The sequence below is a fragment of the Myxine glutinosa genome, chromosome 4 (assembly GCF_964187855.1).
Source record: "Myxine glutinosa chromosome 4, kmMyxGlut1.1, whole genome shotgun sequence".
Classification (NCBI taxonomy): domain Eukaryota; kingdom Metazoa; phylum Chordata; class Myxini; order Myxiniformes; family Myxinidae; genus Myxine; species Myxine glutinosa.
In genome coordinates, this window is record NC_136264.1 from 71,634,300 (window position 1) to 71,650,085 (window position 15,786).

At 44.4% G+C, this 15,786-nt stretch overlaps 1 protein-coding gene across 2 annotated transcripts in view; it reads right to left on the reverse strand.

Moving 5' to 3' along the window:
- The window catches only part of LOC137424750 (SEC24 homolog B, COPII component), a 125,702-nt gene that overhangs the window by 83,730 nt on the left and 26,186 nt on the right, over nucleotides 1-15,786 (reverse strand). For both annotated transcript variants that reach the window (XM_068112516.2, XM_068112515.2), the window contains 3 exons: nucleotides 15,405-15,479; nucleotides 12,524-12,663; nucleotides 1,656-1,861 (listed from right to left, as the gene is read on the reverse strand). In XM_068112516.2, coding sequence (XP_067968617.2) covers nucleotides 1,656-1,861; nucleotides 12,524-12,663; nucleotides 15,405-15,479 — 421 coding nt within the window. The remainder of the gene's footprint in view (nucleotides 1-1,655; nucleotides 1,862-12,523; nucleotides 12,664-15,404; nucleotides 15,480-15,786) is intronic.

A 15,786-nucleotide genomic window follows, 5' to 3' on the forward strand; every position in this document is an offset into this window, starting at 1 on the left:
GAGAAGCAGGAAAAGACAAAGAGGTGAGCTTCAGCCTCATAGCAGGATATGCCTATGATGTTCAGAGCTTTAAAGTCAAAAAAACCCAAGGGAGACATCTGCTTTGATCTAAAGACTACACTTCAAACAAAGCAGCGCCATTTCAAAAACATTCATTTCCCTTCCATCATCATTAATATAGTTGATCAAATATTGACATGTATAACTAATGAAATGCATTGATTAAATATTGATACTGCTATTGCCATGTGGATTCGTTCTTTGGTACGAATCCGGCAGGTCACTTCAACGAGACCACAACAGCCAGCTGGATCAGCCGTCCAGGGCCGGATTACGGGCTTTGCATCCTGATACTGTACCGGTGAGACCGTCGAATCATCCAAGCATTACGCTAATTGGTACAGCGCACCTCAACTTTAATTAGCGGACAAGTGAGCTGATGAGACATATGTTACGGTCTGCATTTGCAGCATTGACAGCCTTAGCCAATTCATCAATAGACTTTCATTAATTACAGAGTGACCACCACAACCCAAATTCATCCTGAGACCAAGTGGATTTAATGACAAATTATGGTACATGTGGATGGGAATACAAAGAAGCAACAAAAATAAATGGAAATAAACCCCTTTAACCCACGAGCAAATACTCGCGCTCATGGACCACCAAACAAACGGGATTCCTTAATTATCAATGGCTTATATGGCCCACATGCAAACCACAGTAAAGACAGAGGGAATTCACAAGACAAAATAAATACCTTACGGCCGATAGAATAACATAAGACTTGAAAGCGCAGTCAAGGCTTGCTCAGGCAGGCAGAACAGCCGCCTTCTACTGCGACTCTGGACCCATGAGAGGAGAAGAGAACGTGGATCCAGCATGGCAGGGCGGGCAAAAAGCACAGCTTTCTCCAGGACAATTCCAGATGATTCCTCCCTTTGCCGCAGCATGTTATTGTCTCGCGCTTGTGCGTCAACAATGACACGCCAGGGCCTCTACCCTCTCACTCACCATAGGTCCATTTGCCCTTCTGTGAGCCAGATCACAAATCAAACGGAATATGAATACAGGGTGACCCTTGCCCGACATCACCTACAGGGTTGCTGATGGTCGGGTGGTGGTCGCGGCTTTTGCCGGCTGTACTAGCGCCTACGGCCTATCGCAATGCTAAAAAGAACAGACAAATTTACAAAGGTGAAGACGTAAAACAAGGGCTCTCGGGAATGGTGTTTTTTTTTTAGACAAAAACATTAGGAGGGGCGGATGTAGTCTGTCTATTACATATAGCAACACATATCTAATATCAGAATTAATTACTTTAGACTTTTTCTGCTAAATTTGCGAACGAGCTAACTAAATTATGCGAGGCAATGTTAACCCCTAGGAATCATTTCCAAAATAAAACATATAACTAATTCCTTAGTACAGGTTACAGCCAAATTTTTGTGGAAACTTAGATATTTCAATTCTCTCCCGGTGTTTGTTAACATTTTTTTTAAATGTATTGTTTCAACAATCTCGACAAGTGCAGTGTCACTATTTTAAAAGACCAAAGGCACAAGGTATGATATTGTTAAATTCTTGCCCCAGCCTAATTAAATTTTTGTACAAATAAAAAGAACGAGTCACCCACCCAACAAGGAAATGCTTACTCTGGGTTGCAGTTTAACTTGCGAAGATGGTGTGAAAGAGCCACCTGAGGCAGGTCTACAGGCTGCTGTGGTGCAACACTTCCTTCCTGCAGCAGATTGACTGGCCCCGAAAACTTCGTACGTCCTGGAGTCCCTGAACTCACTCCTCTGTCTTGCAGGCCAAGAGTCGTTAAAGAGCCAGTCAAGTTTGTGATGGGTGGACCAACCTAGAAATAGATTGACAAATGGATTAACTAGAACAATACTCTTCGACTGATATGCCTCCGCCCACATCATGACATCATTAAAATACTTGTACCAAGTTTGCTTGGTATTTTTTATGTGATATTACCTCTGATCTTTGACCCCTTGACCCCAAAATTTAATCAGTTCATGTTTACATCATTATACATACCTGCACCAAGTTTTAATTGAAATCCCTTCAGCTGTTCACAAGTTATCACATTTTAACCTGACATGACCTCTGACCTTTGACCTTGAAAACCCAAAATCTAATCATTTAATCTTTACATCATTATACATATCTGTACCAAGTTTGAATTAGATCCCTTCAGCCATTCTCAAGTTAGAGACATATTACAGACTTTGACCTGTTGACCCCAAAATTTAATCAGTTAATCTTTACATCATTATGCATACAGTCATGGCCAAAAATAAAGGCACCCTTGCACTTTTTTCAAATAATGCACCATTTCTTCCAGATAACTTTTGTTGAAATTTTAAAATCTTTTGGTAGCCACATATGTATTTCTTTGGTTTGTAGTGGAACAAAACAAAAAAAATCTGAAAAAATTGCTAAATCTTAGCTTATTCCACACAGAAATCCTAAAATGGCCCGGACAATATTATTGGCACCTTTTAGAAGTTGTTAGAAATAATTAGATTTCAAGCAGGTGATTCTCCTTTACTTTGGAATTTAACTCACCTGTCGTGAGTTGCAGGTGCCTGCAATATAAAAATAACACATTCAACCAGTTTGAAAAGAGTAAAGGAGTCATTCTGCTGTTTTGTGTCACTGTGTGTACCACAATGCACATGGAGAAAAGAAAGAAAACCAGAGAATTGTCTGAGGAGGTCAGACACAAGATTGTAGCCAAGCATGGACAATCTCAAGGCTACAAGTCCATCTCCAGAGATCTTGATGTTCCTGTGTCCACCGTACGCAATGTTGTCAGGAAGTTTAAGGCCCATGGCACTGTAGCCAACCTCCCTGGATGTGGCCGCAAGTGAAAGCTTGATCGAAGATTGCAGTGAAGGATTTTTTTTATTTTTTTTTTGTATACTGAATCGAGGCTCGTGAAAGAGCTATCATTTATTTCACAAACAAATCAACCAGACAAACAAAACACACAAAAAGAGGGAGCGGAAGACAAGATGGGGAGAGAAGGGGAAGCACACAACCACAACATTTGAGAGCAGGGAGAAGTGTGGGAGGGAGAGGGCTTGGGGGCAGGAGGCGTGGGAGGGGGAGGGCGGGGGGGAGAGGTATAAAACACAAGGGGACCGAAATTAGCGGGGGTAGAAAAGATCAAGGTTTTGGATGGGGGAGGATAAGAGATGGTGGTGAACAGCTGTTTTAAAGACCTGGAGGGTGCAGTGGGATTGAAGAGAGTGAGGGAGTTTGTTCCAGAGGCGGGAGAAAAGAGGAATGAAGGAGTGAAGGTGAGCAGAAAGTCTTGATTTTGGCAGTTTAACCATAAGAGGGTTGCAGGCAGATCTTGTGCGACCTGTAGGAATATTTGGGGGACAGAGCCCAGAGAGGGCTGGGGGGGCAAGGCCAGAGAGGAGTCGGTAGAAGACGGAAAGACCACCAACCTGCCTGCGGTGAGTGAGTGAAAGGCCCTTGGAGTTAGCTTCATCGCGGGAGATTCCAATGATTCTGAACGCTTTGGTTTCAACAGCGTGAAGACGGGCTAGGTGTGAGGCAGGAGCACCAGACCAGAGGGGAGAGCAGTATTCCATAGAGCTGCGGATGAAAGCCTTGTATGTGGTGAGGAGCTCAGGTGTGCCAAGGAAGGACTTCGCACGACGGAGGATGCCCAGTCGGCGACTGGCTTTGGAGGCCAGATTTGAAATGTGGTTTTCCCAGGAAAGATCATGGCAAATAGTGAGACCCAAAAGCTTGAGTGACAGAACTTCTTGGAGAGGATTATTCAGAAAGTGGATGGGAGGGTTTTCCAGTCGGTCTTTTCGGAGAGACATCGTAAGAGTGTGAGATTTATCAGGATTGAAAGACATGTTCCATTTGTTTGCCCAGTCTGTGATTTTGTCCAGGTCTGCAGAGAGTGAGGAGGCTGCAGACTGCCGATCTGAGGGATGAGGAATGGAGCGACAGAGAGTAGAGTCGTCAGCAAAGAGATAGAGAGGATTTTCAAGAGAGTCAGAGAGATCATTGATGAAGACCAGAAAAAGCACAGGGCCCAGAACACTACCTTGGGGAACTCCAGCCTGAACAGGAAGAGGAGATGAGAGAAACCCATTCAGGGCCACACGTTGACTACGACCAGAGAGGAAGTCCGCCAGCCATGCATGGAGATTTCCATGGATACCAAAGGAGGAGAGTTTGGTGAGCAGAGCAGGGTGCCAGACCGTATCGAAGGCACGTGAAATGTCAAGGGAGACAGCTCTAATTTCCTGTTTGGCGTTGAGGACCTCCATCCATTGTTGAGAAAGCAGAAGCAGCATGTCCAGAGTAGAGTGACCAGGTCTGAAACCAAATTGATGATCAGAGATCAAGCCATTGGAGAAGAGGAAAGATTTCATATCTGAAGCAATGATGGATTCCATGACTTTGCTGATAATTGGGAGAAGGCTGATTGGTCTGTAGTTGCTGGGATCTGTTTTTGCACCTTTTTTGTGCAAAGCGGTGATGTTGGCTGATTTCCAAGCAGATGGGAGATGACCTTGAGCAAAAGAGAGGGTGAAGAGAACAGAAAGAGGGAGTGAAAGAGCAGAAGAACATGATTTTAGGACCCGTGGGCTGATGCCGTCAGGACCAGTTGCAGAATCAGAGTCGAGGGTTGACAGAAACTTTTCCACCTTGTCAGGAGGAAAGGACACAGAGTCCAGGAGCAGCTGGGTACGACTGGGTACGGTGGGTACAGAGAGGGATGGGTTTGGGACACAAGATTTAGAGGCAAACACAGAGTTGAGGCATTCAGCTTTTTCACGTGCGGAGTCAGCCGTTAAGCCGTTTGAGGTGAGGGAGGGGATGGAGGGGGAACAAACACCAGAAACAGATTTGACCAGACGCCACCAGGATTTGGAAGAGGGAGACAGATAAGAGAGTTCGGTCTTGAGAATGGTGAGATATTGTTTCCTGGCTCTCCTGAGGGTGGACACACACTTGTTTCGGGCTTTGTGAAAGGAAATGAGATTTCCTTCCGTTGGATTTGCTTTCCAGGAGACGAAAGCAAGTTGTTTCAGGGGAACAGCCTCACCACAAGATTCCGTGTACCATGGACGGGAGGAAGGGTATGATAACTGAAGACGAGATGGGATAAATCTGTGCATGAGAGAGAGCAATTTACTTTGAAAGAATTCCCAGGATGAGTTGATGTCAGAGGCGGTAGAGATGGGAGACAAGTCCAGATGATTGATGGCTGCTTGAAGACCGTGCCAGTTGGCCTGAGTGAAATGCCAGACTCGGCGACGCTGAGGAGGCTCTCCGAGAATGGTCAGAGAGATGTCCACTTTGACAAGCACATGATCAGATGAGCCGATTGGAGCAGAAGAAGAGCAGCAGACATTTTCAGGGAAGTTTGTCATAACCAAATCCAGAAGAGAAGATGCTCCGTTGACTGAGATCCGGGTCGGGAAATTGACAGATTGTGTCAGTCCCAGTGAGTCGCAGAAGTCCTTTGCTGAAGAGCCATGGCTGGTGAGAGAGGTACCCACACCCAGCCAACTGGCATGGTGACAATTGAAATCACCACATATGAGGAAGAGAGAGTTGAGATGGGTAGATAGAAGTTGGTCCATATTATCAGACAGTGAGATGTAGATGGAGTCATCGCTGTTTGGTGGACGGTACAACACTCATATGAACAAAAGGTGGGAGCGAAGGGGAAGCCATAGCCAAAGGTATTCCTGGGGGTGAGGTGGAGAGAGGGCAGTGGAGGGCGAGTGAGGAAGAGAGTTTTTTATAAAGATAGCAACCCCACCTCCAGGACGAGGCTCAGGTCTATCATACCGGAGGAGGGAGTAACCTGGGAGAGATACCAAGGCATCAGAGACATCATGAAGGAGGAAAGTTTCTGTTAAGCAGATCACATCTGGTTTGTCAGAAGCAACCTGTATGGAGAGGTCAGTCAGGTTTGAGCGAAGGCCCCGGATGTTTGAGGTCCATACCGTTAATGAAGAGGTAGGGGGAGCATCGGGTCCAGAACAGGGGGGGGAGGGGTAGGGTAAGATGTGGAAGAGGAGGAAGAGGTAGGGAGAGCTGTTGAAGGTGTGTCAGAGATTTCAGAGATTTCAGAATAGCTTGGAGAAAGGGAAGAATGGGGCGGACAAAAGGTTTGATGGAGATTGGGTGAGGCACAGTGAGGTGTTATTTGAGGAGGGGGAAGAGCCCCCTCCCTGACATGACATCATTGTTTGAATGGTGGAGAAAGCACCTCGATCAACTGCCAAACAGATTCAAGGTGACCTTCAGACACAAGGTACGACAGTTTCAACTTGCACCATCCATCACCACCTCAATGAAAGGAGACCCAGGAGGACCCCACTGCTGAGAGAGAGACATAAGAAAGCCCGACTGAAGTTTTCCAAAACAGACCTGAACAAGTGATCATATGTGGCATATGTGGCAGGCTGCTTCGCAAAAGCGGAAGGTTATGTTTTGATCGCTGTGTATTTATTTGTATGTCTGTGTGTGTGTGTGTGTGTATGTTATTCGCATAACTCAAAAAGTATTCAACCGAATTGCATGAAATTTGGTGGGATGATTGGTTATTATACGGGACACATTTGATTAGATTTTGGGAGCAATCGGGTCAAAGGTCAAGGTCAAGGTCACGAAAAGGTCAAAATCGTATTTTTACCATAGCGCGGTCAATTTTTATCCAATTGGCATGCAACTAATGCCAAAATGTTCAGAATTCAATGCCCGATCTTGTGATATACGACATGACCCAGTGAAGACATTACCCTTGTTAGCGGTTGGGGGTCAAAGGTCAGGGGCATACCTTGGCATACACAGCGACCATAGCGCTGCCACATACACAGCTTGGCTGCTGCCACAGCGCTGCCACATACACAGCCAAGCGGTAGCTTGGCATACCTTCGCCGCAGCTACTGTTCTGTACTTGGCATGGGAGTGTCGCTAACCGCTAACAAGGGTAATGTCTTCACTGGGTCATGTCGTATATCACAAGATCGGGCATTGAATTCTGAACATTTTGGCATTAGTTGCATGCCAATTGGATAAAAATTGACCGCGCTATGGTAAAAATACGATTTTGACCTTTTCGTGACCTTGACCTTGACCTTTGACCCGATTGCTCCCAAAATCTAATCAAATGTGTCCCGTATAATAACCAATCATCCCACCAAATTTCATGCAATTCGGTTGAATACTTTTTGAGTTATGCGAATAACATACACACACACACACACACAGACATACAAATAAATACACAGCGATCAAAACATAACCTTCCGCTTTTGCGAAGGTAACAAGCCAAAATCCTTCTGGGAGAATGTCCTGTGGACCGATGAGACCAAATTAGAGCTTTTTGGAAAAGCACATCATCTCTATGTTTACAGAAAACAAAATGAAGCCTTCAACGAAAAGAACACCTTCCCAACACTCAAGCATGGAGGAGGTTCAGTGATGTTTTGGGGTTGCTGTACTGCCTCTGGCACTGGGTGCCTTGAATGTGTGCATGACATCATGAAATCAGGAGATTACCAAGGCATTTTGGAGTGCAATGTTCAACCCAGTGTCAGAAAGCTGGGTCTCCGTTGAAGGTCATGGGTCTTGCAGCAGGACAATGACTCCAAACACACTTCTAAAAGCACCCAGGAATGGTTCAAGACGAAGTCGACGTTGTGTCGACAAGTCTGGCATTTCACTCAGGCCAACTGGCACGGTCTTCAAGCAGCCATCAATCATCTGGACTGGTCTCCCATTTCTACCGCCTCTGACATCAACTCATCCTGGGAATTCTTCCAAAGTAAATTGCTCTCTCTCATGCACAGATTTATCCCATCTCGTCTTCAGTTGTCATACCCTTCCTCCCGTCCATGGTACACGGAATATTGTGGTGAGGGTGTTGCCCAGAAACAACTTGCTTTCGTCTCCTGGAAAGCAAATCCAACGGAAGGAAATCTCATTTCCTTTCACAAAGCCCGAAACAAGTGTGTGTCCACCCTCAGGTGAGCCAGGAAACAATATCTCTCCGTTCTCAAGACCGAACTCTCTTATCTGTCTCCCTCTTCCAAATCCTGGTGGCGTCTGGTCAAATCTGTTTCTGGTGTTTGTGCCCCCTCCATCCCGTCCCCCACCTCAAATGGCTACACGGCTGACTCCGCAAGTGAAAAAGCTGAATGCCTCAACTCTGTGTTTGCCTCTAAATCTTGTGTCCCAAACCCATCCCTCTGGGTACCCACCGTACCCAGTCGTACCCAGTTGCTGCTCCTGGACTCTGTGTCGTTTCCTCCTGACAAGGTGTAAAAGTTTCTGTCAACCCTCGACTCTGATTCTGCAACTGGACCTGACGGCATCAGCCCACGGGTCCTAAAATCCTGTTCTTCCGCTCTTTCACTCCCTCTCTCTGTTCTCTTCACCCTCTCTTTTGCTCAAGGTCATCCGCCATCTGCTTGGAAATCAGCCAACATCACCGCTTTGCACAACAAATGTGCAAAAACAGATCCTAGCAACTACAGACCAATCAGCCTTCTCCCAATTATCAGCAAAGTCATGGAATCCATCATTGCTTCGGATATGAAATCTTTCCTCTTCTCCAATGGCTTGATCTCTGATCATCAATTTGGTTTCAGACCTGGTCACTCTACTCTGGACATGCTGCTTCTGCTTTCTCAACAATGGATGGAGGTCCTCAATGCCAAACAGGAAATTAGAGCTGTCTCCCTTGACATATCACGTGCCTTCGATACGGTCTGGCACCCCGCTCTGCTCACCAAACTCTCCTCCTTTGGCATCCATGGAAATCTCCACACATGGCTGGCGGACTTCCTCTCTAGTCGTAGTCAACGTGTGGCCCTGAATGGGTTTCTCTCATCTCCTCTTCCTGTTCAGGGTGGAGTTCCCCAAGGCAGTGTTCTGGGCCCTGTGCTTTTTCTGGTCTTCATCAATGATCTCTCTGACTCTCTTGAAAATCCTCTCTATCTCTTTGCTGATGACTCTACTCTCTGTCACTCCATTCCTCATTCCTCAGATCGGCAGTCTGCAGCCTCCTCACTCTCTGCAGACCTGGACAAAATCACAGACTGGGCAAACAAGTGGAACATGTCTTTCAATCCTGACAAATCTCACACTCTTACGATGTCTCTCCGAAAAGACCGACTGGACAACCCTCCCATCCACTTTCTGAATAATCCTCTCCAAGAAGTTCTGTCACTCAGGCTTTTCGATCTCACTATCTGCCATGATCTTTCCTGGGAAAACCACATTTCAAATCTGGCCTCCAAAGCCAGTCGCCAACTGGGCATCCTCCGTCGTGCGAAGTCCTTCCTTGGCACACCTGAGCTCCTCACCACATACAAGGCTTTCATCCGCAGCTCAATGGAATACTGCTCTTCCCTCTGGGCTGGTGCTCCTGCCTCACACCTAGCTCGTCTTCACACTGTTGAAACCAAAGCGTTCAGAATCATTGGAATCTCCCGCGATGAAGCTAACTCCAAGGGCCTTTCACTCACTCACCGCAGGCAGGTTGGTGGTCTTTCCGTCTTCTACTGACTCCTCTCTGGCCTTGCCCCCCCCCCCCCCCAGCTCTCTCTGGGCTCTGTCCCCCAAATATTCCTGCAGGTCGCACAAGATCTGCATACAACCCTCTTATGGTTAAACTGCCAAAATCAAGACTCTCTGCTCACCTTCACTCCTTCATTCCTCTTTTCTCCTGCCTCTGGAACAAACTCCCTCACTGTCTTCAATCCCACTCCACCCTCCAGGTCTTTAAAACAGCTGTTCACCACCATCTCTTATCTTTCCCCATCCAAAACCTTGATCTTTTCTACCCCAGTTAATTTCACCCCAGATCCACTTTTTTGAAATACCGACTTCTTTCCTTGAAGTCCTAGCAGTGTCCATGTGTTTTATACCTCCCCCCCTCACTTCCCATGCCTCCTCCCCCCAAGTCCTCTCCCTCCCACAGATCTCCCGATGTCCCTGTTCTCCACTGTTGTACTTGTGTGCTTCCCTCTCCCTCCCCATCTTGTCCCGCTCCCTTTATTATGTTTTTTTATGTGCCCGTTTTTTTTTTGTGATTAATGTTAGCTCTTACACGAGCCTTGATCTTGCATACAAAACAAAACAAAACAAACAAAAAAAATATATATATATATTAAGTTCTGAATCAAAAACAAACGTTCTGTGATATTAACAGTGAAATAGAGCATTTTGGAGACCAAATACTTTCGTCAATTTAAACTTATTTTTCGAGAAAATTGTGAGTTAGTTGAAAAAAGTGCAAGGGTGCCAATATTTTTGGCCACAACTGTATGTGTCCCAAGTTTGAATGAGATCACTTCAGCCATTTTCAAGTTATAGACCTATTACAGACTTTGACCTCTTGACCCCAAAATTTAAGCAGTTAACTTTTACATTATACATACCTGTACCAAGTTTGAATTGGATCACTTCAGCCATTCTCAAGTTATTGACATCTATCTATAATTCCAGTAATCTCTGTGTGTCTGTGTGTGTGTGTGTGTGTTTGACTGTGACCGCTGTTTCTCGACAACTACCGGTCCGATATACTTGAAACTTGCCAGGTATATTGCTGGGGACCCGAGGATGTGCCTTTTCAAGGTTTGAAATTAATCGGACAAGTGGTTCCCAAGGTATGGTCACCGTACTCGCAAGCCGTTCGCTTTGGCTTTGCGAATGGACCAAACCATTTCATGTAAATAGAGGGGGGGGTTCTGTGGTCGTTCGCTTTGGCTTTGCGAATGGACCAAACCATTTCATGTAAATAGAGGGGGGGGTTCTGTGGTCGTTACTGCCACGTGGTTTCAAAGTTTTTTTTTGTTGTTGTTGTTTGCACGCATGTTTTTTTGCACCCACGTACGGGCACGCCCTAGTATTATAGACTTTGACCTTTGATCTCTTGACCTCTTCACCCCATAATCTAATCACTTCATCTTTACATCATTCTACATAAGTGTACCAAATTTGGTCTGAATCCCATCACTGGTTCACAAATTATCGCGGCAATATAATTTTTACCTAACATGACCTCTATCCTTTGAGCTTTGACCTCGTGACCCCAAAATCTAATCAATTCATCTTTACCTCATTACACAGACCTGCACCAAATTTGACTGAGATCCCTTCAGCCATTCTCAAGTTATCGCAGTAACGAATACCTATCACGGACGGACGGACGGACAGACGGACAGACGGACAACCTGAAAACAAAGCCTCCGGCGACTTCGTCAAGGGAGGCATAAAACATAGGGGAAATACCCCTAGCGCTCACCTGGTAGAATAAACTGTATACTGCACTAACTAAAGGTATTTTAAACCAATTTCAATGGTTGCTAGAAGACAGGGAAGCATGTAGAATCATAATAACATAATCATAAGACTTTAAACAAACAAACAAAAAAAATACCTATTTTGGGGGGCGGTCAAAGTCAAAGAGTACCCCCATCCCACCTCATGTACCTCCTCAGACCACATTTTTTCCAATGCCTTTAACAAAATTGGTACATCACGGATGAGGAAGGTTGTGGTGAAGTTTCATCAAAATTTTGTGTGTAGGTCCTGAGAAAAAAAGCAAATACCTATTTTGGGGGGAAAGACCCCCCATAGATCAACTTCGTCCCCAATTTTTTTAAATGCCAGGAACAAACGTTGGTACATCACGGGTGATGAAGGTTGTGGTTAAGTCTCATCGGAATTGCGTGTGTAGTTTCTGCGAAGAAAGCAAACACCAATTTTGGGGGGCAGCCCCCCCTTTATTCCCCCAAATGGGCAGATTTTTTGTTAATGGCATGAACATACTTTATTACATCACGGGTGGTGAAGGTTGTGGTGAAATTTCATCGAAATCGTGTGTGTAGTTTCAGAGAAGAAAGCAAATATCTATTTTGGGGGGTCAAACCTGAACCAACTTTGACCCCCCCCCCCCCCCCCCCGTAGACTCCCAAAGGGGCAGATTTTTTTTAATGCCATGAACAAACTTTAGTCACAACACAACAAATATCATTTCTGCCAAATTTGTTCGCAATCCCATCAGCGGTTTCGGAGAAGAGGTTTCAAGTGTTTACGAACGGACGGATGGACTGACTGACTGACTGACTGACGGACGGACTGACGGACTGACGGACGGAGTGACGACGTGCCATCGCATAAGTTCCCCTAAACTTCATTCCAGGTGAGCCAAAAAAGTAAAACGCCTTCCACTTGCATTATGTCTTAAATTGTTCCAAAAATGACTGTCTCCAACATTTATCCCCAAACAAAATTACATGGAAAAAGTGCAATAAGCCAGGCTCTTAGACATCACCACAAGTTGGAGCATATCCTGGCTAAACAGAATTTCGAAGCAGGCTTTAAAAACTCGATGCTGATTGGATATACCTTTCATATCACACAAAGCATTTGCCTTAGACACTCATGCACAGGTAAATGAGGTACAATGCTTGGTTATAGATTCTGGACAAAGTATTGGTGCACAAACCTGGACAGGGGGTGCACAGGGTGTCGATGAACCGGTGTTCAGGTATCCAGGGGGCAGTGATGAGTGTCCTTGCCAACCTGAAGTTGCAATGTGAGATGCACCTGATGCCTTCTGCATTGGCCTTTCAATTCCACTGGAAACTTAAAAGAAATCCAGAGTAAAATTAGAACGTAAAATGTAAATATTTGTCATCATAGCAAAACAGTTACCCAAGGCTGCGTGTTAACTGTTAACCGTTTTTTTTTAACTGAGCGCATCAATCCGACTCTTGTTTTGCCATATCACTGCTGTTGCAGGCCGACCGCTTTGAGGCTTGTCGTCGTATTGGGTTTCTCCGCTCTCGAAACATTTTGCCCAATGTTTAACGGTGCTCACATCAATGGTAGAATCACAGTACACATTCTTTAAAGTTTATGAATATTACTTGGTGGAACCTCTTCCACCGTAAGAAATTCAATAACTGCTCCCTGCTGCATACACACATCTAGCGGGGCAGCCATTTTGAAAGCGTGGTGTGATGTTGACGCATGACCGATCATAATGCCGCCCAACTTTAAAAAAAAACAAACAAAAAAAACTTTCATTGTGATCTCATGTAGCTTTCCTATGACGCTTTGGTTACAAACTGAAAAACTAGAAGTTCCAGGGAACCTGAACTCAACTGGTCTATATCAATATGGTTAGAATATGCATAATAGAACCACAAACTATATAGTTTATATGTGCTAAAGAGGTACAGTAACGTTGAAGGTATCTCATGTTTAAACAGGACACTAGAAAAAATTGAGTTTTAAGTGAGGCATGAAAAGTAAAACTACAATTACTTTTACCAGATTTCAGACTTGAATTTATTTGGAAAGACTTGGTCAAACAATATACATGTATGGTATTGAATCAAGATATGTTGAATATTTCAATAGATGTGGTATTCATTCATCAAATCCCCACCTCCTCACACACACACACATAGTCATTATTCATTGAATTGGACGCAAGTGACATTACAACTTCGTCATTTCCTCTTGAATTATCCATACATTCTCACACTGTCAATAGTTTGAAAGACTAGTACATAGACAGGAAAATGTGCAATAACTGTCCGAGAATAGAGCCCCACCTAATAAAATGCACTAGGTCCAACTTGTCTCCATGGAAAGCAGAAAAATAAAATTTTCTTTAAAATCTCTAAGTGGCAAAAGGCACCAGGTCAGCACCTAGCTAATATGTGTACAAAGTTAGGTTAACATATATTGAACGGTTTTTGAGTTCTGCTCCGGAAACGAAATGTATAACAAAATGCACTATGTCCAACTTGTTTCCATGAAAACCAGAAAAATGAAAATTTTCAAATATCTCTAAGTAGCAAAAGGCACAAGTTTCATCAAATGTGATCAGTATTTGTGACTTTTAGAGCTTGGACGTCGTCCAAACTGATGTTTATGGGTCAAGTCATGTGATAGGTCACGACGAGGTCATTTTTCGGACGTCGTCAAAACCCGTAATATATGTGTTGAGGTTTGTTACATACTGTCTGCACACCAAGTTTCAGCCTTCTAGCTACATTAGGAAGTACCAGATTGACAAAAATTGATTTTTCAATATGGCCGCCCTGCCACGCCCATTTTTGGGCGTGTAACGCCCAAATGCAATCCCAAACTAGTTTATGTCTTAAAGATGCTGCACAACAAGTTTCATCAAATTTCATCCATATTTGTGACTTTTAGAGTGCAGACGTCAAATTGTTTACAGACAGACAGACAGCAGACGGACGACGGACGACGGACACTGGGTGTCGACAAAAACTCAGCTGGACATAGTCCAGTTGAGTTAATAAGAGCCACTACTTTTGGACGGACCCTCGTAATACCATAACTCTAACAAGCCATGCTAAAAAGTAGTAAAATGGAGGATCTTGGAATATTGAAAACAATAGTCAATCCAAAGTTTGTTTTAAAAATGTTATTCTGTAGAGATATCGACACTCATGTAAGGGCAGAATTAAGGAGAGGTGACGTTGTGGAGGTTTGTGGAACAAGGTTTAGATCGCAAGCAGGGAAATGTGGCCTGGTCATGTTTATGAGAGACATATAACCAGGAGGGAAAGTGGTGAAACCAAAAATGAGGTAACAGAAATCTGCTAAGCCCCCAGCCTGTCCGCTGTGCGAAAGAAGCAAACATTGCATTACAGCTTCCTGTTGATAGCAGCCACATTTCGGCTCAGCACTTTGGATTCAACCAATTACAGAAGTGCAAGGTGAGGATATTTAGCAGCACTAGCTGACAGAGCTTGTTGATACTACTAGCACTGCAGATGAAGGTTGTATACACTGGTATAAGTTGAGGGTGATAAAGTAAAGACATAGTCCAGTGGAGAATTCCAAAGTATCTCTCTGCTCAGGACACCCAGTTTGATTATCTAATAGCACAGGATAAGTCATAGCATATTGTTTGTCCAAGGGATTCCAAAGAATGCACTACTGTGAGAGGCGGATTGCAGAAGTAATTTGAATTGTTCACCACATGGTCTGCAAGACAGAGCAAGTGTGTGGGACTTCGAAGAGTTGAATGAAACATTCCAGGTGAATGACCAACTTCGTATTTTATCAAAATCAGTGGATAACGATGAGGCCGCAGCCAGTTAGTCATTGGATGAGAGATTTTTTGGACAAATATTGGAATAAACTGAAAAATGATGTAAAGGGCATCCTAAAGAGGCTGGAAGGTCATAGATGTAAACCTTTAACAGAATTGGTATTAGCAGGCCACTATGAAAGACCAACCTCTAAGGAAAGGGATGGAGAAAGAACACCCATCATTGAAATAAACCAGCCAATCAAAGAGGATCTGGGAGTGAGTAAGTGTGAGAATGCGCGATTCTTACCAGGTTCTGTACCACCTTCCAACGTATCATATGCAGCTGGATCTGGTGACTCAGTGGTGGTACTTCCATCTGACTCTGCAAAGCAGAAGAAATACACTTGGAAACGAGAGACCAATACAACGAATCCTGATTAAAATCAAAGAATAAGAAAAAGGAAAAACAATGAGGATGGCAGGCAGAATATAATGGTGGCATATGCTGGGTCACCGAAGGCTGTCGTGTTAAATACTTGGATTGTAAACATGTGGACATATGTAACTTGTTCTAAGGAAATGAAGACACTGCTATAGCATGGGTTCAATTGAACAAAAAGCCTGGTATTGGCTTCACGGTGAAACTGGCTGGCTCAGCCTGACATCCTTCCGAGGGTGGCAAAATGAGT